Source organism: Scleropages formosus, chromosome 17, assembly GCF_900964775.1.
Source record: "Scleropages formosus chromosome 17, fSclFor1.1, whole genome shotgun sequence".
In the NCBI taxonomy this organism is placed as follows: Eukaryota; Metazoa; Chordata; class Actinopteri; order Osteoglossiformes; family Osteoglossidae; genus Scleropages; species Scleropages formosus.
The window spans coordinates 18,035,201-18,062,855 of NC_041822.1; the positions used below are offsets into that span (position 1 = coordinate 18,035,201).

Sequence of the window (27,655 nt, forward strand, 5' to 3'; positions counted from 1 at the left end):
GGGCTGCAGATGTGAAGATGTGTTCGAAGTCTCCGAAGACCGGCGCGAGGGAAGAGGCACAGCGACGCCCTCGTTGTTCCTCCCAGCCACGGAGACGACGTCGCCCCACGCGAGCCTCGTGGGAAACGCCCCCCGTTCGCTCGCCCTGCGGTACGAGATTTGAATATGTGACGTTGTGTGGCTTTTCATTACACAGATTTAATTCCCCTTCCAACATATTTTATATTATACATCCGGATTCGTTAACTATTCTGACATCCATCATGTTTTAATGTTTTATTCATAGTTTGTAACAAGAATAGCTACGTCGGAATATTTCACATGCGCGTCGACACCGGTCATCCCCTGTCCGTCTCCTGCTGGATTAGTTGTCAGGCGCTTTATTAATGGGATTCCAGACCTCCGCCGCAAGGCAGCAGGAGGGTCCGTGCCGTTGTACCCTAGGGCCGGGCGCTAACTGCGCTGCTCCAGTACAAATGCTGAGCTGTACAAAGACATGAGCTGTTGAGCGGCAGCAACATGCCTGCTCTGACCACAGCAGGCCTAAGGCTGTCCAGTCCCCCCCCGTCCCTCCCGCGTCCATCCGCACCATATAACATTCTAATTTATTCAGCTGGCAGACGCCCTTATCTGCGCTGACCGTAAGTGCTCCCGGTTTACGACCCGACACAGTCTGTAAGCTCTATATTTATTCTGCCGGATTTTCCAGGTGAGGCCAAGGGAAGTAAAACGCCTCAAAGACGAAAGAATGCTGTCTCACCTATTTGGCCATAAAAAAAAGTGCAGAATAAATGGGTCGCTTTGTCCACAGGCCCAGTTCCTTCACTGTGACGCTGTCCACTGCCTCTTTTCCCCCCTCACGCCTCGAGATGACCGTTTTGATGCCTGCGGAAGTCTCGTCCTCTTCCCGTTCGCCATCCTGCTCGCGAAAAATATGAAGCGTCCAGGCCAGCAGATTTCACGTTTCCTTCAAAGCACTTGCAAGCAGATACAGAAATTATTTTGGCTTTGCTGCTGTTGCCTTTATTTATATTTATTGCAAGGTTAATTTGGTTTTTTCTGCATTAGGATGGAATTCAATTATGCAGAGCTACAAATACTGTTTAATTTATCTCCTCGGTTATTATTTTGATTAATTCTTTTATTAAAAAGCGAGTTTCCGGAAATCAATCTCGGCTAATTAACAGCGGCAGAATTTGTTGGTCTGCAAAACGGCACTTGGACATTTCAATTTCCATTCCCATTTGATTTAATAGGCAAACTGTCCATTTTGTGATGAAGGACCTGTTTCTGTAATTGCGCTCTATTACTGGTTCATCCATACAACAGTGGAGAGGCCATTGTGTTTCACATGAGTAAATAAAACCGGACGTTTTACGCCTGCCGATCTGTCACAAGGCTCGCATGTCCGTGAGGCAAGATTAAAAAGAATTCTGACGTGTCGTGATATTTACGGATTCAGATGTTACTGTTACACATAGATATCGTTTTTTTCACGCTGTCTTGCTGACATCCTGCTGTCACGTCCACGCCCACAACGCAAGCGACAACACCCGACTCCGCACTAGCTCATGAGTAATCGCCCACCCTATAAAGACCCTCTTCGGCTCCCGTACCGTTGCGGAATCTCGTTTGGGACAACCGCCCTTCCTCGCGTTACTACACTCTTGTTCTGTCCACGATCTCCGTTTTTTTTTTCGTTCTCCGACCGCGTCCACGGATTCTCGTTCCCGTCCCGTTCGCCGATCGACCGACCCTTCGCCCGTCCTTGCTTTTGAGACCTTGCCTCTTCCCTCAACGTCTAACGAACAACAACGCTGCACTTGGGTTCATCCGTCTCGGCTCCCTGCGTTCCGCGTGACGCCTGCACGCCGATGACCCACTAGTCTTATAAAGAATATTAACGTTTGTCGTCATCCTCTCCCTACCGCTTATGTTGCAGTAGAACACGGTTCATCGGTTCTGGGCGTGTGACAAATATGTTAGGATGCTGCAGGCATTTGGGCTCCAGCACTGTGTTTGTACAACATGGTAAGACGACAAGTAGAAGACAACAAATATTCTGCTTTTAACAGCCGTCGCACTTTTATCTCCCCGCTGTCATTTGTTGCTTGCATTGCTTATGTACACAAAACGTGCATTTCTTGCGAGGCACATTACCGAGGATCCGGATGTCGGCGCGTGAAGCCGTCGGCGCGTGAAGCCATCGGCGCGGCAGCGTGCGTGGCGGCAGCTGCGGTCGCCCTTCTGGCGAGCTCTTTCCGCCGCCTCCTTAGGCCTCCGTGTCCCGCGGGCCGCAGTCCGAGCCCCGCTCGTGGGGACTCGCCGCGCAAACTGCATTCCTCTGCGTCTTCCAAACTCTTAACCAATTAATCTTTGGCAGAGCTGTCAGTTCAGTCTCGGCGAGAGATTTCATTTAAAGGCATTTCCGTCAACTGTCACATTTCCTTTCGGCGAAACAATCATAACGTAGTAAAAAGTTTAATTGCAGTCAGCTAATTAATTCTTAATTAATAGTTATTGATCCCTGAAGTCAGGGATTGATTAGTCATAATTACATTCATTTTAGTTACTATTGTTCAACAAATTCAGCATGAGGAAACGTCGAAGTTTTGTGTTAGCTCACACGGGCGATGCGTTCAAGCTTTTATTAGTCCAAATACTCATGTTAAGAGCTGACCTAAAGGAGCTGCGACATCCTGGCTTTTATTTTATAGTAGACCACACACACATTTTCAGAACCGCTTGTCCCATATGGGGTCACGGGGAACCGGAGTCTACCCGGCAACACAGGGTGTAAGGCCGGAGGGGGAGGGGACACACCCAGGACGGGACGCCAGTCCGCCGCAAGGCACCCCAAGCGGGACTCGAACCCCAGACCCACTGGAGACCAGGACCCGGTCCAACCCACTGCGCCACCGCGCCCCTATAGTAGACCAGTTGGGCCTAATTAGTTAAGAGGTCGGCTGGAGCGAGAAGACGCGCCCGCAGCAGGTTCCGGGGCGGCGCCGGGAGCCGCTCGTCTTCACGAACGCCGGAGCGCCCGCACCGTGGCCGTTACGCCCCAGGTTTCGCGCGGGAGTCGCAGCGGGTGCGTCCCGCTCCTTGTTCGTTACGGATTCCCTTCTTCTTGCGTCGATGGCTGCGAGAGAACGGACGGGCATTTGCGCCGCTCATAAATAGCTGCACGCGGGCAGCGGAGGGATCGAAATGGGAGGTGGAGGCAGAGAGCCGAACCGATGGCGGCGCGAGACGTGTCGTCGATGTGCCGCTACCGGGTCGGTATATCGGAGCAGTGCGTCCGGACCTCTAAGTCGTATAGTATTTGAAAGGATTATTGTTGGAAGCATTTACTGCTCGCAGGAAGCCATCAGATTAGGATATACAGCATTGTGCTGTAGAGGAGTGCAGAGAAGAGTCACTATCTCCCCATCAGGAAAAGGCCTCTCTCTGTGGCACTTGATCTCGTGGAGAACCTGGTTCAGAGGAATATTTACATTAAAGAAGTGAGACTGAGATCAGTTCATCGCTTTAGCTCGATTACAGTAGCCGTTTCACTTTTACTTCGGTACTCTCGATGGGCGTCGGCTCGCGAGCGATCCGTTTTGAATGCGTAAGAGGGATTTTGTAATTCCTGTAATTTGGCATCTTTCGCATAAGATGGGTAAGCGTCGCACTTTCAGCTTTGCACTTAAAGTCTTTTAAACCAGCCTCTGTAATTACACCTGACTTCCATTAACGGAGTAACTGCTCCGTGAACTTTTTCTCCGTGCCAGAATAATATTCCGTGTTGATTGTGTTTGCGTAACCGGTCCGATTGGCTGATCGCATATCGTAAAGTCGGATTGATTTCTTTTTCAGCAGCGGTCATTTCCTACGCTTGCTCGAGAACTGCGCGGATATACCGTCTGAGGAGAGATCGTCCGAACACCCTCTCGGTGTTCGTCTTCTGGTTCGGCCGGGGGTGTCGTGCGTCCGGTGAATCGCTGCGCCACTATGACCCGCGTCGCTTGGTAACCTGGGTTCTGCAGGGCGAGCCGCCCGATCCCTCCGTCTTCACATTTGCATCACGTTTACGTTCACGGATTTAGAGGGCACTTTCCTCCAAAGTAGTCAGAGTAAACAAAGTGCATTTCGCAGCTTTGCACGCATTGCCAAAGCGCAGCTCTCTTCGACCTGGAGACGAGAGGCGGCGGGTTCCGCTTCTTGTGACACGCGACGGCGTTTCCAAGAGGGAGGCGCGGGTCTACCGGGGGGTTGGAGAAAAATGTTTTGCTGCCTCCATCAGCCTTCTCCTCGGAGACCATCGCGTACTGGGAGAGAACGAAAACAGAACTTCATGGGTAAATAATGAAAGGGAAAAGCATTTGCTTGTTTTGCATGTTTTGTCCTCTTGTCAGTCGGCTGGCGCTCCGCGTTTCGCCAGCCGCCCTCCTGTCCTCCACGCCGCTCCGGCTCATCTGGCAGGGGGTGAGCGGGTCAACGCGTCAACGCTGGCGTGACCGTGCGACAGTCAGCCATCGTGCGGAAAGGGAGAGAGTGTCTGCTATCCAAAGAAGAGGTGATGTTGAATCTTACAGCGGACCCAGAGGCAACGTGTGTCATCATAGCGGAGAAGAGCTTCGCTTCTATTCACTGAGCGTCACACCTTGTCGGCGGCATCTCGTTCGTCCGCTTGTGCCGCTGGGGTAATTCCAGCGGACACGGCTGAGACGGCGAAACGCCCAAATTGTACGGTTCTGTCCGAAGCCGCTCGTACAAACGGGTGAACGACGTGCCCGCTACGTGAAGGTACCCGTTAAACCGATACATAACGGATAAGAGCGCCAACGAACAGCGAGCGACGCAGTTGCTCCCTGTGATTCGGTAATGGCTGCCTTGTTTGTCCATATCGTTTATTTGTTCGTTCCCTGGATGCTGCGCATAACGACTCGCGCCGAGCTGTTTATGCACATAACGACGTATTGATACAGATGCTTACAGCCAAGATGTTTAATAGTGCTCGTGTTCCTGGAGATGCTCTGGTATTCCTGAAGGGCACCAGATGCTAGTGTGTGCGCCTCGGTGTCTCCAAGCATTTGTTTATGTGTCAGCGAGCGAGTGTGAGCATTGTCGTTCTTGTGTCTGGGCGCTGGTGTGTGTGTTCTTTCCTGTGTGTTTCTCTTTTTGTACGCGTGTGTGTCTGTCTGTTTCTCTCCGTGTGCTTGATTAAAGTACATGTGTGCTTGGCTGTTTTATATGGGTCAAGTTGTGTGTACATCATTGCGTGCCTCTCTGTGTGTATCATTATGTCCGTGGCCATATGGATCCCAGCATATGTGCCTGCGTATGTGTGTGTGAGTGTGTGTGTATGTGAGCATCTGCTCCCATGAGACAGAAAAGAAGCCCTCTGTGCCGAGACAGGCTGTCACTTCGATGGACAGGAACTTGCCGTTTATCTGGATTAGTACTGTTCGCAGCGTCAAACCCTTGGCCCTGGTGGTGTGGAGCGGCAGCCTGTACCCCCTGGAGCGCAGCACCCCCCCCCCACCCATCCAGGTTCTTCTGCTTTAGGTTTGAGGCCCTAAATCAGCGCTTGTGCAAATTCTACATGTGTCACGCAGCGGTTTCTCAGCCAGGTGCCAAGCGCTCCCGCTTGAGCTGCCCTTTCCCATCATCCAGTGCATTCTGGGAGTCCTGATGTTCTGTAGGTTCTCAGGAGGATAAGTTCACGTCAGTGGAAGCCAGCAGACTGAGTACAGCGATGGTGCAGGACACTGAAGTACATTTGGCCAACCTCCTTTGCCCCCCCATCCACCTCACTGGTGCTTTTCTTCCCAGGTTCTCTCCTGGTTCTTCACAGGATCCAGGTATCATTATCAGTGAGTGTAAAAGCTTGTGAAGGGAGCAATCGGACCCACGTCTTGGGGACCAGAGGAGACCCTGCCATGGTTTCTCTGGAGCAAGACACTAAACCAGAAATTACTCCGGTAAAATAGCCAGCTGTGTTGATGGGCGCAATGGGTGGAAATTGTTCTGGCAAAAAGTTTCCGCAAAACCGACATAGCATACTCACATAGAGCACACCCGAAGTGGCTTGGAGAAACGTCACGGCGCTGAGCCCCTGAGTCGAGGCCGAGGGCCGGAACCCCATCGTGGCAGCAACGGCTATCGTCCTGCAGGAGCACGCATAGCTGTTCCCCTGTGCACGAGGAGCGGAGGCAGCTTTAGGCTCGTACAGAGCAGCCCAACGAGACGCGCGGCATCGATCTCATTGACGCGGCGGAGCCGAACGCATCTCCTCATTTTGGGGATGGGCAGCGGGCCCTTATCTGTCTCTCTGAAGATAACGGTGTTCTAGAAAGGGCTCGGATGGAATGGCCCGGCGCACAAAAGGACGCCCTTCCCTTTAAACCGTTAACTGCGAATAACAAGGGTGTGGAATCTGACACTCACCTCGCAGATAGTCTCTGCGAAAGCGGTCGTCCCTCCCCATCCTCCGGATCGAGCGGCCCTCTTTATTGTCGTTTCTGAAATGCCGCCACGGGTTCCAGAGGGAGCCGACGGCACCGAAGCGTGAGCGGCTCATCCGATGAAAGGCCGGCGTGCCGGCAAACCGGGCCTCGGCGGGAACCCCGTTGGCTCGCACCCTTTGTTCGTTACCTGCTATTGGTTTGTTTGAGGCACGTCGAGGCCCTGGACCCCGTGGATGCCGGGGAGACGCGTCGTCTCGGCGCACACGGATCACGCGTCGGTAGTGAGCCGTTGGGTGGGGGGTGCTCATGGTGGCGTGGGCGTATAGAGACATCCCTGTCAAATGTGTGCTTGAACCTAATGAAATCCCACTCCCTGTAAATGTGGCTCTTAAGACTGTTTGTAATTAACCTCCACTGGAGATTCCCCACCCACTGTGATTTATTTACGAGTTTTTGCTTAGTGTGTGCTTTTAGCCAGAGCTGATAAAATTGCTCAACGTTTTACCCACATGGAGAACGGTCTAAATGCTGAAGGGCTTTATATTAAGGCAGCGGTTCCCTTATGGGTATTTGAATATCTCGACAGTTCATTAACCACTACAACACCTGCTGTCTTGCTTATGAAGTATGATTCCCAAGTTATTTGTAAGGTTACGTGGTTCTGGAATATTGACTTTTATGTCCTTTTTGGCTTTGATGAGGAGTTTGGTTCAGTGTTTTCGTTATAGAAATTTTTGAGAATCGGGTTTATGCCAAGGCGCAGAATCTGCAGGATGAGCCTTGAGAAACTCATCAAGTGGATCTGAGATAAAAGAGCAGAGCGGCAAGTCTTTCTCACACATCGAGCTTATTGTGATTCTAGGCTGAAACTCAATGTTTCAGTCCAAATTGTCCAAATTCTCTGTAAGACCTGACAGCAGAAAGCTGGAAGACTACGTATGCGATATTCTTTCATGAGCGTTTTAGTTCATTTTATCCTTTCTGGCGGATATCATTGCCCGTGGTTTTGTGCGCACGTAGCCACTTACTGGAATTATTAGCTCGCCAGTGAATTGATGACTTGAGTGTCGCCGTGAAATGCTAATGCGTGAGACAACGCACCAAATGTCCACGTAAATTGCACCTGGCCTCTCGTGTCGTACCAAATGTCGCCGACAAAGCAAGGTGGCTTCAAGGTGGCCACGGCGAGCGTAGAGAATGTGACGGCGAGTGTCCGGCGACCGCGCCCTGGTGCAAACGCCGCAGAGGGACCCCTGGGGTAGTTTGTAGGGATGCTGCGGGGACCCGCAGGTATCTCGGTTGCTGCCTAAATGGCACCGGATCTGTAATGACTTTGCACACCGCTGTAAAATAATGCATTCAATAAGAACGTTATTAAAGCTGTTGTTATCGGTAATTGCCGGCTCTGTTGCCAACATTTTGCTGAAGTTATTATAAAAGCAATTACACAAAAGGAAAAGGTTAATTCCGCTCCGGCGTGGAACAAACAGGTCCGGGGCTTCTTTCCGCAGATTAGATTCTGAAAGCCGAAAGGTGCCGTGGCCATCGGACGTTCTCGGCCTCGTAACCGAGGAGCGCGCGCAGCGCTCGCGCTCCTCCGCGAGGAACAGGAGATGTTGTTTACATTCCCATGGAAGGTGCTCTGTTCGTGTGAAACGACTCGGCAGTCCACAATTTCACCGACTTACGAAGCTATTTGTTCGTTTTCGTTAAAAAGTCCCATCCGGGGTTCGTACATTTTTTTTTTTTTTTTTTTTTTTTTTTTACGGCAGGAAGCCGAAACGTCGCGCCCGCATGCATCCGTAACCACGTGCCCGTGTTCTGAACTCTTACAGCCACAGATACCCGCAGGTCTTGCGCCAGCGCCGCCTGCAGCCTCATCCCTTGAGATGTACCAGGGACGGTGGCCCCACATGCGGACATTAGTTTAATGTTTATCGGTGCAAAGTGCCCGGGCGTACAGCAGTGCTAATGGACTTCTGATGTGTGCGAGATGTTCCTGCATCAACTGCGGGGGGTTCTCTTGGCCCGGGGATCAGGAAGCTGCAGTTGTTTATCGTCATCTGTGAAGATCTCCTCCGAAGGCAAAAGGCAGCCTTATATTAAACGCTTTCACAGCATGACCATCCCACAAATGATTTGATTTTTGCCGAGATTCCCGGTCGAGATGTTATGCAAATCAGCAGCTGGGAAATCGCATAATAATATCATCAACAGCATGCGCCGTTATTTGGTGGGGCTGTGTTTGATTGTGTTTTTTTTTTTTTCCCCTCTGTCATTAATGGAAGAACGAAGGACACACTGAAATGCATTTGCATTCGCAGGCTCCGTAGAGTCGGACTAGTTTTCTGCAGCTGTTGTTCAGCACGGTTTCAAGAAATGATTCAGCAATATAATTTATGACAATTTCAAAGAGTCAATTCATTGTGAGCAAAGAAATGCATGGCATTTGAAAAGCCCTTAAAAATAATGTCCTCGTTGCCCGAGAGGTTGAAAATCACTGTTTGTGCACTGAGAGCGCGGAGGCCAGGGGATGGGGAGGACTGCCATGTGCCTTTTAGTGGTTTTCCAAAAAAAAAAAAATAAATGAAATGAAAAACTGTATCCTTTGGCAGAGTGCGTATTTTTCTTTTACCTGGTCAAAAAATGACAATTAACCAATCCGCCACTGGAAGCTGGACCAAAAATCTTACCCCAGGAGTGTCATGTGCAGAGAGCGTTTTTTAATTATTTTAATGTGTAGGAGTTCTGGAGGACTTTTTGTCTGATCAACAATGAATGGATTTTAGCGGAAGCTTGGAATCGTCGTTTGTTTGCTGCTAATTTGCATAACTGCCATTATCGACAGGATCTCGAGGTGGTTATTGACGAAAGCCGCTTGCAGTGCGGCCGTGCGTTGAGAGAGGCGTATGACGGGTTTATCGGGAGCTGAATTACATTTATTTATTCAGCAGACACTTTTCTCCAAATCGACTTCCCAATGAACTCTATGTAGTGTTATCAGCCCACACACCTTATTCACCACGGTGACTTACACTGCTAGATACACTGTTTACACTGGGTCACTCATCCATACACCAGTGGAACACACTCTCTCCGTCACTCACACACTATGGGAGAACCTGAACAGCATGTCATTGGACTGTGGGAGGAAACCAGAGCACCCAGAGGAAACCCACACAGACACGGGGAGAACGTGGAAATTCCAGAAGGACTCAGTGGGGATCGAACCCACGTCCTCTCGCACCACCCGGGCACTGTGAGACAGCAGCGCTACTCGCTGTACCACCGGAATTAAACAAAAGAGAGGTTTGAGCGGCACGAAAGCGAGGAGCACTGCAAATAGTGTGATGTCGCTGTTGTCCTCAGCAGCTTCTGTCAATGAGGACACGACGAGAGACCGGCGCTTTCCGTCCCTGTTGTTCGGTTGCATCACCGGGCTGTTCCGGCACAATTGCTTCTCTTTGTTTTGTCACGACTCGGGTTTCTTTCACTGCAACGTTAATTTGTTTCGGCGCTCGGTTTCGTTCGCTTTCTTCCAACTTTGTCTCCTTGGGACTTTAATTTTGCCCGGCCTTTAGTTTCGATAGAACTTTTTTGGGACTTTCACGTTTTTTACTCTTCAGCTTGATTTGTTTTTCATTTTTTGGTTCTTCCGTCTGTTTTCGTTCGCATTTTTGGAATTTTCGTTCGGCGGTAACTTTAGTGTTTTTTCCGGAAATCTAGTTCCTTCACGGCAGCTTTAGCTGGTTTTTTTTCCCCTCATCTTCGCTTTGATCTGTTGCGACTCGAGTTTGCTTCGCCGTGACGTTAGCGTGGGTTTCCGGCTCGGTCCCCGTCCTTCGGCCTCGCGTCCCTTCCGGTCGCGTCCCGCAGGCTCCGCGGCCGGCCGGCTCGCTCGCTCGCATGGCTCTCGTTAGCGAGAGCAGCGCCAGCTGTGCCCGGCTCGCGCCAGGCCTTACCGAGGGCTCCGGTGGCGAAGAGACCGGTTCCCAAGCCGTGCACACGACCGCTCAGACCCCCCGCCGAGTGCCGCGCTCCTTTCGAAAGATTTTAAGGCAACATCAGGCGATCTTTAAGAAAACATCTTTAAAACAAAATAATAAATCCATGCTGACAACATGCTACACTTTTAATTAGAAGCAATTCTCTGGTCATGATTAGCTTGAATGTGCCCACAGATTTTCTTTGACCTTTTGGTACTACGTGCAGTATCTGTAGCGCCAGCCAATTTGTGTAACCCGAAGGAATGAAATTGCTTTTATATTGTATAGATATCCACGGAAAATGAGTTTTAGACTCGTCTTATGGACGAAACTTGAATATTAGCTTGTACAGTATGGGGGGGGGGGGCAGCTGCCTTTGCATGCAAAGGTTGTTGGTTCAGATCCCGCCTCCAGCTGCAGTACTATTGAGGTACATACCCTAAATTGCTCCGGTATAAATTCCCAGCTGTATAAATGGGAGAATAATTGAAAGTTGCTCTGGAGAAACATGCCAAATAAATGCGTATGGCTCTTGAAATGCGGGTTTCAGAGATGCAACCCCAGTGATGGCGCAAACACCACCCATCGTGTTTTGGGTCCCTACAGCACCTGAAAGTCGCGCTGCTTGTAATTACAGTTTATATGCTTGATTAAGCTGACATGCTTCGTTTTCTCTGTGATGCATTTTCTGTGTGTGTCGTGCACCTGCGGTGCTGTGTTCGCTCTGTGTGCGATGAGCCTCTGCTGATCTCGTTCCTGTACGCGTCACGTTCCCTCGGCGAGGTACGGCACGCGCTCCCCGTCCTTCGCTTACGCTCACTGGGGTTTTTCTGCTTGCCTTGCAGCTGGGGACCTGGGACCCGGTGCACGGCCTGAACGGAACGCTCAGCGACAGGAAGCTGGAGAACAACATGAGGGGCGTGGTCCTCCGGGTGGTCACCGTGCTGGTGAGAACAACCGTATCGCTGCGTTCCGTCGCCGTGCTCGTGCCGGCCGGGCTCGCCCCCGCAAAGAGGCACGCTCGTCCTTCTTCTCGTCGCGCCGAGGTGTCCCTTCGTGTCTGTTCGCGCATCCCCGTGGTCTCCCAGTTCGTTAAAAGTGATTTTGGAGGATGAAATGGGGCCCAATGAGCTCAGCTATATTGAGGTTTGAATTTTGTTATCTGGCCTCCAGCAATGATTTGAGTGAGTCCCAGGAGAGCTTTAAAAGATTCAGAGGTTTAAATTCTTCATATCCAGCCTTTGAAGTTAGTCGGAGGAGAGAAAGGCGATGTCTCCGCTCCGCACATCTGCGTCTTGATCCCTCTGATTTCTGCTCCCGCCGTCGCCGCGATCGTAAGCTGGACCGGAGCGTTCACGCAGTTCACACGGATGACACAGGGCCAGCGGAGCCCTTCCTGTGTGTGGTGGTGGGGGGGGGTGTTCCCTGAGACCTCCCTATGGCTCTGTACTGGTGGCGTACAGGGGGTCGGTGAGACGGCACACTGCGCGCGTCTACTCTGACGCGCTCACGTACCGAGACCGAGCTCTTGACCGAGTTGCAGCGAGAGAGTGTGGGAGCCGTCGAGCGTGAGCCAGTGAGCGTGTGCTCTTTTGCTGTGAGGAGTGCGCGTGGGGGCGCAGTATGAACTGCGCGTCTGCCGTATACTTTGAAAGACATGATGCGGTTTGTGCTGTTTCTGCTGTTACTGCGCTGCGTGCAGAGCGTGTTACCGTGATGCCGCACCGGGTTGCGCGTCCCCCGCCTCGCCGCTGCAGCGGGTTCCACAGCCCCCACGCCCGGGCATTGTGAGCACTCAAGTGTTATTTAAAACACACGGTTGCATGGGGGGGGGGGGGGGGGCGTTGATTTAGCCCCCCCCCCCTCCCGCAGACGTGAGCTCAGCAGCACCGCATCTGGCTGCGAAAGCGCGTTTCCGTCCCGGGGAGCGAGGAGACTCGTAGACATGGCTGCCGCCAAACTGCCGTACTGACGCATATGTTGAGGGAGGCGCCGGGCGCCGGCTTGCGGGGTAAACGGCCCCTCCCCTCGGGCTCCACGCCGAGACGGGCCGGTTCCGTCCGGATGCCCGAGTTGCTAGAGATCGGGACCGTTCGGGGGGAGCGCGATGCGCGGGGAAGCGGACGGAGGGCGAGATGGCGCGGCGGGGTCACGGGTCAGCGCAGCACCCTCGCACCTCCTGGGCTCCTGCAAGCCCTGCTATGCAGACTTCTCCAGAAGCGCTGGCAGAAAAACGGGACTGCAATCAATGCATCACGGGCCACTGCAAGACCCCCCACCACCACCGCCACCCCCACGACGCCGTCTCGATCGCTTCGGCAACCATCGAAACAAAGGAGACGAAGCGAGTGCGGCGGAGCAAATCTTACGCCGTGACCCCTCTCCCTGGGAGGGGGCGGGGCTATGCAGAGCGGCCGAGTGATGGACGGCGGCGCCGAGGGCCACGCCGGAGGCTGGCATGCGTGTCCACTCTCCCGCTAATGGCTTATTGAGCGACGGGGGCCGCCGAGGATTAGAGAGCGCTGGATTTAATGCGCGACGCGGCACATGGTCGATAACGGGCCTTCCTCCCCCCTCCCTGTGCCCCCGACACCCCCGCCACACGAATCCATGATGAATTTGTCTGACATATTTTCTCAAACGCTTCACTCATCAGTGGGTATTTATTAAACGGGAAAAAAAATTCAGGGCTTTTTTGTGACTCGTGGACACCAAGTGAAATATTCTGGATAAATTACCGACCCGCCGTAGATTAGGCTGGCGGCGGGGCCCGGCCGTCCTATCGAGTGTCCGCACGCTGCGTGACGGGTTACGCTCAGGGTTACTGACCAGAACTTCCAACTCTACATAAAGTCTCTCTCCCTGTCTCTCTCTTGTGCTGTCTCTGTGTGTGTGTGTGTGTGTGTGTGTGTGTGTGTGTGTGTGTGTCTTGCTCCCTCCCTCTCTCTCTCTCTCTCTCTCTCTCTCTCTCCTTCCCTCCCTCTCTCTCTCCCTCTCCTCTCTCTCCTTCCCTCTCTCTCTCTCTCTCCCCTCTCTCTCTCTCTCTCTCTCTCTCTCCCCCCCCCTCTCCCTCTCCTTCCTCTCTCTCCCCCCCCCCCCCTCTCCTTCCTCTCTCTCTCTCTCCCTCTCCTTCCTCTCTCTCTCTCCCCCCCCTTCTCTCTCTCTCTGTCCCTCTCTCCTTCCCTCTCTCTCTCTCCTCCCTCTCTTCCTCTCTCCCCCCCCCTCTCTCTCTCTCTCTGTCCCTCTCTCCCCCCCTCTCTCTCTCTGTCCCTCTCTCCCCCCCCTCTCTCTCTCTCTGTCCCTCTCTCCTTCCCTCTCTCTCTCCCTCTTTCTCTTTCCCTCCCTCTCTCCCCTCCCTCTCCACTCTCTCTCTCTCTCTTGTTCCCTCTCTCTCCCCTTCTCTCTTTCCCCCATTCTCTCTCTCCCTCTCTTCCCCCTCACTCTCCCCTTCTCTTTCCCCCCATTCTCTTCCCCCCCCTCCCTCTCTCTCTCTCCTTCTCTCTCTCTCCCTCCTTTTCACTCTTTCTCTCCCTCTCTTCCCCCCATCTCAGCTCCTCTCATTCTGCCTGACATGAGCCAAAGTTGCCGAAGCTGTGGGGGATAGTGCAGACAGGCACACAGTGACAACAAAATGAATTATTTACAATAATGTACAAAAAAAAAAAAAAAAAAACCGCAGAAGTGTTCTCCGCAATAAAATATAAAACAATTTGAGCGTGTTTTCTCTGAGCTGTTCGTTTTCTGCCTTTTTTATTCTGGGGATTTGTTTCCTTGAAGAGCGCCGATCTAATTTGGGTCGTGTTTATTGCTGCGTAAGAGAGAAGCACGTCACTAACTCTCCAGTTTCGGTGCTCGAGTGTTTATTCGTTTCTGTGTGCTTTAAAAGTTTTGACCCAATTGCCACAGCCACTAATTTGAGTTTTAAATGAAGATGTGGGAGGTTCGTTTTCCCCGCGCAATTAGAGGAAGCGTGCTCCAAACTTTGTGTCTGGTGAAATGAAACGCTCTCAGACCCGCTTCCTTTCCGGTCCAGCTGTTGGGCTCTGCCGTCGCCGTCCGTTTCGCCCCCCCCCCCCCCAACGTTATCTGTCCATCAAGCTTGTTATTTTATACGAAATTTAATTCGTTCGTGTGCGTTCGCAGTAAATAAGTGCTCTTGTTACCTCTGTCAGTAAAAGGCTTATAAGCGCTTATACATTTTGTCAGAAGGTTTTTTTCTTAGCCGAGCAGATTAAGGCAGACGAGATGTGGATTTTTCCTATTGATTAGCGGGGGCCGCGCCGCTGCGGTTAAAAGTGCTCCCTGGCGAACTCCCGCCGGCCGCGCGCCGGCCTGTGGCCGAGACGTGCCCTCTGCCCGTTTCGAGCCGAACCGCTCCTTGGCGGCGCGGCCCCGGATCCGAGCCACGTGGAAAGCTCGCGATGATCGGGAGGTCGAAGCCCCGAGGGTCCCGTGGACGTATGCGGGGCAGCAGTAGGAGCGCCACGTCAGCCAGCCGCCTCCCCCCCGCCGACCCCGCATCACACCGGTGGGGAGCTCACAAAGAACCGAGCCACGACTCCGGCTTCCTTCAGATGTCCTACATCCGCCGCCACATCTGAGGGTCTTTGCCTACGTTTGAAAAGCCTATACGGTGTCTCGAACGCGGTGTCCGACTTCTGAAGGGCTGTTCCTCTGTCAAAGTACCGGTACATATTTACGTTGAAAGAATAGACATAAAATGATCTTGACAGATTTCTGACAGACTCATAAATCTCACTAGTATATTCTCTACCTTTCCGAGGCGTATCGGTTTCTTTCTCTTGCCGTTAATGCTTTGGTGTGAGCTCTAACACACTTTGTCTCTGCTTTGTCTGCCTTTTATTTTATCGTGCTTTGAATTCCTTTCGCTCAACGAGGTCTACTTTGAGCTCGGCCGTTCGATGTTCGGCCACAAGATTTTACCCGACGAAGTGGCAGCGGGGACACTTTTGTCCAAGGCGTCGTACAGCTCAGAATAAGCGCATCAACGACGGACGAAGAGCTTTCGTTACAGACCTTCGATTATTGAAGTGCACCCCATTGGGCTCATACCGCTGCTTTGCTTATGCACAGTACCCTAGCGGTGTGATTTTAATAGCAAAGATGTAGATATTTATGATAGGTCGTGTTGAAGGAGCTGTCAGAAGAATGGAAGAGGCTTGGGCCTGAATGAGATGGGTGTTGAGAGCCTTCTCGAATGCTGGGAGGGTTTCAGTAGATCCGAGGGACCCTTTTCCCTGTTTTCACCCTCTTTTACTTTTTACATTACTTTCCTCCTTTTCTCGTACACACACTTATCACCCATCACACATTAGAATACACACGATGCTGCACATCCACAACCAAGCCACGGCTGTGTGCTGAAGCTGACGCTCAGGACAGCAGCAGGTACGTGAACACAATTCCCTTAAATGCTCCAATGTTATTCAGAGTACATCTGTACACAGCCCCCCAGGGGAATTAGGAGTAATTTGGATGTAATAACACTGGGATCCAGCGTGACATACGGTTTCCAGTAATAGAGCCTCACTTGGCTGTAGAGAATGAGCGGAAGCTCCTCCGTAGAGGCAGAATTACCTCGTAGTGATGGACTCCGAGGGGAGATGGTGCCATGTGCCACGCCGCGCATCTGATTAATGCCACTGTGAGAGGAAACGGAAGAGACGGCAGCACGGTCGCAGTGCATTGCAACACGCGGTGCGTTACATCACCGTACAGCATCCCAGCGTGCTCTTCCGTCTCATATTTACACACGGTGTAGGTGGGCGGGTTGCGTGTGGGGTGCGTGTGGGGTGTGTGTCCCGGCTCTTCCTGCCCAGGAGTCCGTCCAGCTGCCAGATAGGAGACGGCGTGATTCTCCCAAGGACAGACGCCCGCTACGCCGAGGGCTTCTTTTCCTCGCACGCGTCGGCAGCCGTCACTCCTCAGAAAGACAGATTTCTTAATTTATTCTTTTCTCCAAGAAAGAAAAACCAGCAAACTATAAACAGAACACCTGTCACAGGACCGTGCGCTCGCATCCGGAGAACAGGCACACATCTGCCCGTGTAACGCGCAGAGAACACAGAGCGCCGTTCGGCCGGAAAACGCTGCACTCCATTGTTCTGGAACTTCACGTTTGAGCCATTTCGGCTGTCGAAGGAGTAAGTCCAAAAATATTTCATAATTATATGTTGTTGGGCGGGTTTGGCCGAGTCCTGCTGTCTGATGGGTCTGGGGTTCGAGTCCCGCTTGGGGTGTCTTGCGATGGACTGGCGTCCCATCCTGGTTTTGTCCCCTCCCCCTCCAGCCCTACGCCCTGTGTTGCCAGGTTAGGCTCTGGTTCGCTGTGACCCCCCCCCCCCGCCTGGGATAAGCGGTTTCAGTAGATGTGTGTGTGATATTGTTGGTTGATCATTGAAAAAGCTTACAAAACCCTTTTTTTTTTTTTTTTTTTCTTTTTGATCAGAAGTAAAAATGATAAAAGTATGAATCACGCTTTTTTTTTTTTGTGTGTGTGTGTTGCTGTTTCAGTGTTGAAACACTTCTTGCCCCTCTTGCGTGGATTTGACTCTCAAATGCTAAAAAGTTTTTCGTTAACAAGCTCACGGCGTGCTTGGGATGGAGCCTTGCAGCGAGAGGCAGCAACCCCGGCTTGTCGTGTGAAACTCTTTGAATGTTTACTGTCTCCCGGTACCGTGGGTTGGTGCATCCGTGAAAGTGTGGGCAATGAGATTAGCTATCGCCCCTCAGCAGACGGCGGGCTTCCTGATCCTCCGGCAAGCGCCGTGCTGCGGGGGCTGCGCGCGCCGTCGGACAGGTGCGTTCTCACCTTGACTGGCCCCTCGGCCGCGTTACGTGCGGGACGGACCGTCCGCGCGACACTCCTCCGCCGTCTCGCTGTGCATTTGTACCTTTGGCCGGGTGACAAACCTGAGCTCTGCGTTCGAGGCTTTGTCACAGACTCTCCGCTCGTACTTAAGAGACGGTTCCTAAGCGCCTAAGCGGTCATTGCTGTATTAGCAGTACACTCCTGTGTTCTACCAGTACTCCGTTTGCTTTTAAAGGTCCGTTTATGAGCCCCGTTCAGGCAGTCCCCGACTTACGAACGTCTGACTTACGAACAAGCCGTACTTACGAACCACCCTCTTGCTGACCGGAAGTTGATTTTTTTTTTTGTCACCCTTAAGTAACAATCAAATGAAAACTTCATAATTAAGCCTATTTTATTAAAAGTTTGAGTTACTGTATGCACAATGGTTCATAATAATAAACGAACGCTACTTTGGGAAGCATCAAAACGCTGCACGACTACAGCAGTTTGTCGGCTCGTGGGTGGGGCGCGTGAGCCCGAGGTAGGACGGACTGCCTTCTTTTCCAGTTAACAGTGTCTCGTGTTACTGTATTTGGCTTTAATTTTTTTTTTGTTTTTACCCTCCTAACCGTGACACCAAAGCATAAATGTGACGCAAATGATGGTGATGCATCCAAGAAAAGGGAAACGATCACGATTGAAACTAAAGAGTAAATAATAAAGCGAAAGGTGAAACGCCAACGAACAATGGAAAAGCGAACATTAAAGTTTCTTTCATGTTTTGCACGTGCGCACGCACACACTCAGCTGCAAAAAACACTTCTTCCAAGTTGCCGAATCTCACTCCAGACAACAACCCCCCACCTTCTCAAATCTCCCTCGGTCCAGTCCTTGAGCCAGTCTCCTCCGTGTCCTTTGTTCATCATCACAGTTGTAATATTTATTATCTCTTTCTATGTCTCTCTCTGTTATAAATACCGTAGTTACATTTATTATAATTATTATTATTGTTATGACATTTACATTTATTTGTTTAGCAGACACTTTTCTCCAAAGCGATTTACATCTCACTATATTATCATTACATCATGACATTGTATTACTATTATTATTACTGTATTCTTATATTAAAGATGTTTAGTGTATCCGAAGAGTTTCTTTTATGTTTTTTTTATACATAGAAAGGTACACAATATACTATATACTAAGACAAATATTTGACAAACTGACTGTCACACGAAACGTAGGGAGCCGGGACGGCTGGACCCAAGCGCAGCATCCTTCGTCCGAAGTCGAGGGATGAGGCAAGTTCTCGGTGTTTTGGGGGCCAGACGAAGGGTCGGTCGATTGGCGGTAGGGGTCAGGCCGAAGATCCATGAGCGAGATTGGGGGACTTAGCGAAGGAAGGGTCGGTCGAGCGGCAAACAGGACAGGAACGAGGATCTGTGGACGTGGTCAGGAAACGAAGCAAAGAGTCAGAAATCGGAGGACGTGAATGAAGAGCTAGCGATGCTTGTGAACGAAGCGTCGCGAGGAAGGGCGGTTGTCCCTGACGAGATTCCGCAAAGGCATGGGAGCTGCGGAGTGTCTTTTAAAGAGTAGGGAGTTAGTCGGGTGCTGTCGATTTGAGTTGTGGGCATGGACGTGACACCGGCGTTAGATGCCCACCATACCTAACTGTTTCGACTTACATCGAAATTTGATTTAAAGACAGACTGAGGGCACAGAACTCGTTCATAATTCGGGGACTGCCAGTATCTGACTCGGTGAGATGGTTCCTAACTCTCCTGACCTGTATGCCTGTATGAGTGGTACAGTCTCTAACACTTTGATAGTGTGTTGGACACAATGTTTCTCTCTGCTCAGTTCTGCATTAGAATGTCCAGGACGGGTGGGCTGCCACTGATACTTGTACCCCCAGAAGTTTATTTTTCTCTCCTTTGTCATGGCCAGAAGTTTTTTTGTTGTGTGTTTGTTTTCCTCTCCTCAGCTGCCAGCTGGCTTACTTGTCCAACTCAACCATATGTTATCACTATCTCTGAAACTCTCCCGCTTATGTCTATTGTTCAGTGCTCTGCTTCACGCTGCTGAGAATTGCGCTCTGCAAAAATAAATTGAATTGTATATGTGAGATGATCCCTGCATGTCCAGCTCCTGACCGCTTGGATCGGCTCCTAAAGCGCCGTGTACGTCTCTCTAGGAAGAGCCTTTCGTGATGGTGTCTGAGAACGTGCTGGGGAAACCAAAGAAGTATCAGGGCTTCTCCATCGATGTACTGGACGCCCTCTCCAATTACCTGGGCTTCAAGTACGAGATCTACGTGGCCCCGGACCATAAGTACGGCAGCCTGCAGGCCGACGGCGTCTGGAACGGCCTCGTCGGGGAGCTGGTCTTCAAGGTGAGCCACGCCTCTGCATCCTCACTGTGCTGGGAAGCAGGACGTCCCCATATTTCATGCCAGCGTGATTCGGGAGACGGCGCTCGGCGACTCCGAACGGCAAGTCGACACGCTCGACGAGGGTCCTGCGTCACCGCGGAGACGATCCACGCAGCCAACAACGTAGAACACGTACACACAATGCATGGGTTACGCAGAAACACCGCAGTACCCACTCATTCAGTGGATGCTTTACAGTCTATAAAAGTGCTACTCATTCTTACACAGCGTGTCGAAAGCGCCCCGCGCGCCGAACGCAATCCGTGGCGTTCCCTCACAGTGGCGTCCGCAACGAGACAAATGGCAGAGAAAGTAATAAACAGCTGGAGGTCAGCAGACCATTTCCAGGCCCATTACCCACAACCCCTTGCTGTTTTCCATTCCCAAACTCCTCGCGCGCTTTCGCAGCACGGCTCCATCGCCCGCGCCGTCCGCGGGAGAACAGCCGGGGCAACGCGCGCGGGAGTTAGCCGCTAGCGTCGCACGAAACCACCACCCTCTTCCTGCACGAGCGGCTCCCGTGTCTCGCCTTGGGCTTCGTTATTTATTCAACAGGCAGACTCTCTCACCTGGGCGAATCGCAGCCGTTACGGCCCATACGGGAGGCGAGACCAGCAGAGGAAACATTGAGCTAGAAGATGCATTCTCTCTGCTCTTCTCCCATTACCTGCTTTGCTAATAGCGTTCTGCTTCCTCCTTGATTCCTGAAGTTCCGTCGAAACGGCGTTCCCCATAAATTGCTTCTAATTATATAGGTAGTCATATTCCCAGCCATGTTTTAGTTGTACTTAGAGTAAGACGCGGGGGGAAAAAATGCCAAGGTAGCTCTGTTCGTCTCTGCGTGAAAAGCTTCTGTAGGAATAGAACCGACTTGTAGTAATGAGAACGTACTTAAATGAGACCTTTGTTGTGTTCCGCCTTCACCAGTAAAGGGTGTTGAAGGGTACGAGTGTGCTGTCTCACACACACACACACACACACACACACACACCCACCTACCTTCCTCAGAGCACAGCATCGCTCCTCTGCTCGGGAAGGGAAGTCTCTGCTCGCACCTTCCTGAGGACGGCGTTTGGCCGTTTCCTCGGACCCCTAAAGGGAGCCCATAGAGCCACAGGCTCGTTGACTCGCAGTTGCACCTGCTGAGCCCCGATCCCGGGCGTTCTCGGCCCTCCCCGCAAACAGCACCTCCAGAACCATCCATCGAGCCCCCTAATTAATATGAGTCTGTTTCACATATAACACCTAACTGCTAACGAGCCGCTGTAGGAACGGACTCGTCCCAGAGTCTCCCAATTAATAATAAGATTATCTCTGGGCAGTTGAGCGGAGCTCTCCATCTCCTGGATGTGCGCTTCAGCAATACCGTGATATGCTGTGGTGCTCCATGACTCACCGCATGCTCACTGGTGCTTCCCTGAGACTGGAGAGCATGCTGGGAAATCTGTGGCCTCGCACATTTTTACCGTGGTGCGATAGTGACCATTTCTGCCCATTTAGGCATTTTGTTTCCGTAGCCGAGCGTGAAATTAGCTGATTTATTCAACCATGAATTAATTGTCTGCGTGAGGATACGTGTGTGTGTGTGTGTGTGTGTGTGTGTGTCTGGGGAGGACATGTGCTGTATGTTTGTGCAGGGGTGTGTGTGGGAGATGTGTGTGTATATTGGGGTGTATGTATCTGCTCGTGTGTGTGTGTGTGTGTGTGTGTGTGTGTGGAAGCTCCTTGCCAGCAGTATGAGGTCACTTTCCCTGAGGAGTCATTTTGTTGTCCTTAAATTTCACTCAAAAGCAATTTGCCAGTGAAAGGTTGCTGCCACTTTATGCCAAGCCGTGTCTCCGGAGGCGAGACGCAACGTGGACGGCTCTTCACAGGGGTCTGCGGGCGGCGCACGGGAGCACGTCCGTAATCCTGCACATTAAAGTGTCCTCCTGAGTTAGATTAGGCTGGAGAGGCAAGTGGTTTGCAGACACACACATCATGACAGACCAGAGCTAGACCTATGTCAGTATTGTGTCCTACATTAACATTCATTCATTTAGCAGACACTTTCCTCCAAAGCGACTTCCAGTCAACACTACAGTACGTAGTAGTACGAGTCCACACCTTATTCGCCCAAGGTGATTTGCACTCCTAGATACACTACTGACAGTGTCACTCATCCATACGCCGGTGAAACACAATTCCTGTTACACACGCTATTGGTGATCACGGAGTCACCGATCTCCCGGGACCAGGAGTCTTTGCACCGTGGGCGGAAACCAGAGCACCCAGAGGAAACTCATGCAGACGCGAGGAGAACGTGCAAACTCCACATAGGCTGAGCAGGGATCGAACCCAGGTGCTGTGAGACATCAACGCTAGATGATGCTCACACTGAAATGCTTTTCCCTCCCCAGTCTGACTGATCCTGTCCCCCAAGAGGACTGTGTGTGTGTGTGTGTGTGTGTGTGATTGGCTTTGTGTATGGGTGTTGATTGTGTTTTCTATGTTTCTGTTTGTATGAGTGTGTGCGCGTGTGTGTGTTATACGGGACTAACCTCCCTCCCATATTGCACATTCCGCTCCGTAACTTCTCCTGCAGCCGTACTAGTCAAGTCCACTTTTTGGGCAGAGCGTGTGTGTCTGCTGCACAGAGTTAGGAGGAAGAGGAATCGCAGAAGAAATCAAACGGAGAGACAGAAAGAGCAGACTGACTTCCTGCCGCGTGTCGATCACTTTAATTACTCCTGATCCAAAAGGCAGTGGAGGCAGAGTGGCGCCTGAGCGCGCGACGGGGGGCGCTCTTCTCTTGGCACGGCCGTGACCGTTTCCCCGACCACTGTGTGATTGATCGCTGTCCCCATCCCCGGCGCCCCCCCACCGCGAACGGTTTGTTTCGGTGTCACTCCCTCGTCGATTCATCCAGGCTCCTTTCCCGTGCGTGTCCTCCCGCGGAGCGCCTCAGCAAGCCGGCCGATCGCGGTAAATGACCGCGATCTCTCACTGACAGGCTGTAGGTCCAAAGCGCAGCAGGGAAACCTGCCGTTGTACCACTGAGAGGGGCACTCGGCACAGCCTACTTCCCTAAATAGCGCAGCGCTAGACAGGCTGCTGCGGCGGTGGCGGACGGCAAGCTGATCCGCGTCTCTCTCCCGTCGTGTTTGCAGAGGGCAGACGTGGGCCTGTCGGCGCTGACCATCACGCCCGAGCGCGAGAGCGTGGTGGACTTCACCACTCGCTACATGGACTACTCGGTGGGGGTGCTGCTGAAGAAGGCGGAACGCACGGTGGACATGTTCGCCTGCCTGGCGCCCTTTGACCTCTCTTTGTGGGCGTGCATTGCGGGCACCGTGCTGCTGGTGGGCGTGCTCGTCTATCTGCTCAACTGGCTGAACCCGCCGCGTCTCCCTATGGGATCCGTCTCCTCCACAACCCTCTACAACTCCATGTGGTTCGTCTACGGTTCCTTCGTCCAGCAAGGTGAGCGCGCTGCCGCCGGGGGTCGGGGGGCAGGGGTGGTTGCGAACGGCGTGTTTCTCCCGGGCTGTCGGCATCGTCCCCGGCCCTTCGGTCAAGGTGGGCGCCCTGCCGTGCGGTGTCGGCGTGAGCTGCTGCGGGAGGTGGATAGGCGGTGGAACACGGAGGCATGGCCTTGTACGCCTTTTCGCAAAACTCCCGTTGCCTTAGTTAATCGGCCGGGGGGCGGCATCGGAAAATTCCCCTCTCGTACGGTTTCGCTCCGCGTAATCGGAGGCGGGAGAGCCTCGACGAAAGGTCAGAAGAGAGACGACGATGCAGGGGAAGTGCGGCGGATGGAGACGAAGAGAGTTGTTAAGCTTCTTGAGTGAACCTCAACAACCTTTCCGGAGATGCGAGGAAACGGACGAGCCGAAGCTTTAACTGTGCCTTGTGGCTCCAAACATCGAAATGAAGCGGAGACGAGCGTGCGTAGATGCGTACTCATTCTCAGCCCATTATTGTCTCGAGTCATAATCATAACGATACACATCCTTGGTTGTACGTAGCGAGAAAGTCATTTCCTTTTCATCCTAATTATGAATATTAGTTCTATAATTTGTTGTACAAGCACTGATGATTAAAGAACTTCTTCCGCTGCCTTCGGCGGCTGGAATAGCGGCTCGAAAGACTGGATCCTCCGGCACAAAAGACACCGGTTCCAGCTGTCGGCGGAGCCAGGCAGGCACGAGCGTTTGTACGGAGCTCACAGATACACACGCATCCAACCTCGGTTGGCAGTACGACACAAACACGCTCACGTTGACTTGGTACTGGCCTATCGGGTTGACTTATTGACGCCGCAAACGGCGCATCCTCATGTGGTGGGGTCTTAAGGTCGCTTTACGGTTTGTCATTTGAGCGATGCGGTCCCGGTGCGAAGGGCACCTTATCGTCCAGCAAATATGCATCATGACCATCATTAATGGGCTCTGTAAACATACTTCAGACTGTCGCGGCCAAGTCAATAAATGTGGTTAGCGCTCTTCGTTGTTATGTCTGCTACTCCAAATAAGGACACAGAGAAAGAGGCAGCTGTTGGTACGAATAAAAAGTTAACCGTAAGCGCCGCACGCGGGACGAGCAGCTCTTTCCCTTCGGTGATGTTGCGGGAAAGTTCCCGCAAGGTGCAGGTTCATTACTCTCGACAGCTCTCTTCATCGAGCTCGTCCTCAAATTTGGCCCTAATTCAAACGCTTTCCCCACTTTATTGTACGTGTTCTGTACAGGGAGAAAGCAGCATTAAACACATTAGTCCAACAGCTGTTCCTTTTACAAAAGAAATATAACTCAGATGTCATTATGACAAACAGTAGGTGCTTGTTGTTTATGACCAAGGACAGTTGGACGACATATTAAAAATATGAGTCGGTCTTTAGATAAATAAACAAACCCTTATGTACCCTCATTACTCCATATGTGTAGGAATTTACATTTATTCACTTAGCTGCTGCTTTTCTTCAAAGCAACTTAAAATGTTAGACTACTTACAATTATGAAGGGGGTGCGGTGGCGCAGTGGGTTGGACCACAGTCCTGCTGTTCGGTGGGTCTGGGGTTCAAGTCCCGCTTGGGGTGCCTTGCGACGGACTGGCGTCCCGTCCTGGGTGTGTTCCCTCCCCCTCTGGCCTTACGCCCCTGTGTTCCCGGGTAGGCTCCGGTTCCCCGTGACCCCGTATGGGACAAGCGGTTCTGAAAATGTGTGTGTGTGTGTGTACTTACAATTATTTACCCATCTATACAGCTAAGTCATTTTACTGGAGCGATTGCACGGTAAGTACCTTGCTCAAGGGGACTACAGCTGGATGTGACATTCACACGTTCCACCTTGGAGTCTAAAGGCAGTGGCCCTAACCATGTAACAAAGCAGGCCGAGACGGTGACGCGCGGTGCTCGTGAGCAGGGCTTTCGTGGACGGGAAGGTGCGTCACTGGACAGAGGGGGCGCAGGGAACTGGTGTCTGGGGGTGGCGCTCGAGACGAGGGTTCGTGGTCGGCGGCGTGTTTTGGCTCGCGCTTCCTGACGTCTCGGCGTCGTCTCCGGCGACGAGGTCGCACGGGCTCTCTCTCTCTCTTGCTGGTCCGACCGAGGGAAGAAATAGAAGTCTCGATTAGACTCGGGTGCCGTCGCTCCACCCCACGCTCCGCCCGGGTCTTCAGCCCGCCCCGGCGTGCTACAAACCACCACGCTACCGGCTGCCCCGTTGTGTGTAGCAGCACACAAACGCGCAAACGGTTGCCCGTATTCACACGGTTTAATTGAACAGCACACATACATACACTAACATGCCCACACACACACACTCACTCACGCCTGGTTCTAGCACAAGCAAAGCTGTTAAAATTCACTTGACATAGCTCCACATGAATCCTTTTGCATGCTTATCAGGGGGAAAATTGATTTGGAGCTGATAGGAAAACCTTGAGCGGTGGCAGAGGAGACAGGGATGAATAATCAAATCAAATCTTCCAGTCTGAAACAGGTATGACATTTCAGTTATCAGGCCTCCTGGTATTTTTGCCTTGTCTTTTCCTTATGATGGGCATTAAGGGAGGCGCTAAGTACAAATGAATATGTTTTTGTAGCTCGGAAATGGGTGAAGAATGCTGCCGCTGGGATTATTTCGTGGTGAAATTCAGCCTGACCCAGTTCTATTACGGCTGCACGCAGCCACGCGATGAGCTCACCGGATCGTTTTACTGGATCCATTTAATTTGGAGTAAGTTGCATTCGTGCCTTCCCGGTGCCTTCCTGTCCGTGCGCGGCCTTTTATCGGCCGTGCTGGAAATGTCGTACGCGTTCGAGTTGTATTCGTGAGGATATTTTTAATTGTGAGGGATTCTGCAGGACGAAAGGTCTCCTGGTTAGTGGCGCGAGAGAGGCTCGGCGGCTCGTCCTGCACACTGCTGCGTGGTGGGTCTGAGTGCGGGTGGGGGGGTAAACTTGCTCACACTCTCTCAACCACTGCTGCGCACGCGCGCGCACACACACACACACACACACACACACACACACACACACACCTAGAGCTATGACCTCCCAACTAAAACCCTATGAAAATGTATATCTATACATACACACGCACACGTTTTTTACACGTAACCACTGTAGCACACACAGCTGCGTGATCTGGGCTGCTACAACATACGCGGAGGGAAAGACGAAGACACGCTCGTGATCACGGATACTCTGACCGAGTCGGATTCGGAGATCCAGCACCTCTGAACCTGCCTTCCGCCACCACTCGCTCGCCGTCGGTTAGCTCCGCCCACCACTTCATCCCGCCATGTTCAGAATCTGAAAAGTAACGTCCCTGACATCTTCCCCGACTTTTGGATGATTGACACTCGAGAAGGACCTCTTTAATGGCTTGAAGAACCCTTTTTTGTGGAGTCCTTACAGCGAAAAGCCCCTCACACTGGATTCCTCGCTTATCGCTGGCACACAGGGCCCTGGAGCTGTGAGAGGCAGATTTACCCCCTCCCTGCCATTAGCCTTTAATCTGTGTAGGCGAGAGGAGCAGCCACCCCGTGCCGGACCGTAGGCCCTGCCCTCTCTGAGCCGGCTGCATGCCATCGGGCTGAGCTCCGCGCCTCCCGGGGAAGATAGTTCTTGGGGAACCGTCCTGGAGGACTGCGACCGGAGTGCTGTTTTACGTACTACGCGCCCCCTCATACGCGCTCAGGCCACTCGTATGTCACACAAACTTACAGTGACATGAGTTCACAGGATCATAAGCAGTGTCGTAAACACACACCACAGATGTGCTGCACTTGCCGAAACACACATCCACGTAGATTACTGCCCGGGAGATTAGAGGTCGGATTCAACGCGTGGCAGCCGCTTATCGTTGCCGCCTTTTGCACGTCTCTTAGGACTGCGGACATGAGGAGAGCATCCAAACTCCTCATGCCCTGCCCTGGAGTCAAAGCAGTGCTCAAACGAGCAGGTGGGGCACCGAGACTTGCCAGGGTTGCCCACTGCACCACCGTGCCGAACCCCGGAGACAGAAGCGCTCCTTCGCCGTGTTCGAGAACTTCACGCAAAGTATCTCGTTCCTTCTGACTCCGTTTGCTTTAGGTTTCGGCTTCTTCGTCGACGGCGCCTCTGACCAGACTCTCACGCACTGCTGGGTGAAACCTTCAGGTTTGAACCCCCTGCGAAAGCCCCGTCGAACCCCATCCCAGCATTGCTCTGGTTCCGTGCGGCACAGCTGAGATGAGACAGTATGAAGAATGTCTGCACGTTCACGTGAAGTGTCATTTTTAGGCCCTGCCGTGCGTCTTAAATCTACCACTAGGGGGCGGGTCGGATGGCAAGGTTGGCCTCCTGAAGGCCGGGCAGACCCTACAGGGAGACCCAGAGACTGGAGGAAACGAGGGGGGTGGGCTGTCTCACTACCCCTTGAGTCACACGTGAGCTGAGACTGCAGTAATGGACTGTAACTTTCTGTGCTCTTCGCATCC

The 27,655-nt window shown here is 52.2% G+C and overlaps 1 protein-coding gene across 1 annotated transcript in view; it reads left to right on the forward strand.

The window, feature by feature from the left end:
• Positions 1-27,655, forward strand: part of grid2 (glutamate receptor, ionotropic, delta 2) — a 351,265-nt gene that overhangs the window by 254,228 nt on the left and 69,382 nt on the right. The window contains exons 10-12 of the mRNA XM_029259349.1: positions 11,287-11,388; positions 19,456-19,653; positions 22,842-23,154. Coding sequence (XP_029115182.1) covers positions 11,287-11,388; positions 19,456-19,653; positions 22,842-23,154 — 613 coding nt within the window. The remainder of the gene's footprint in view (positions 1-11,286; positions 11,389-19,455; positions 19,654-22,841; positions 23,155-27,655) is intronic.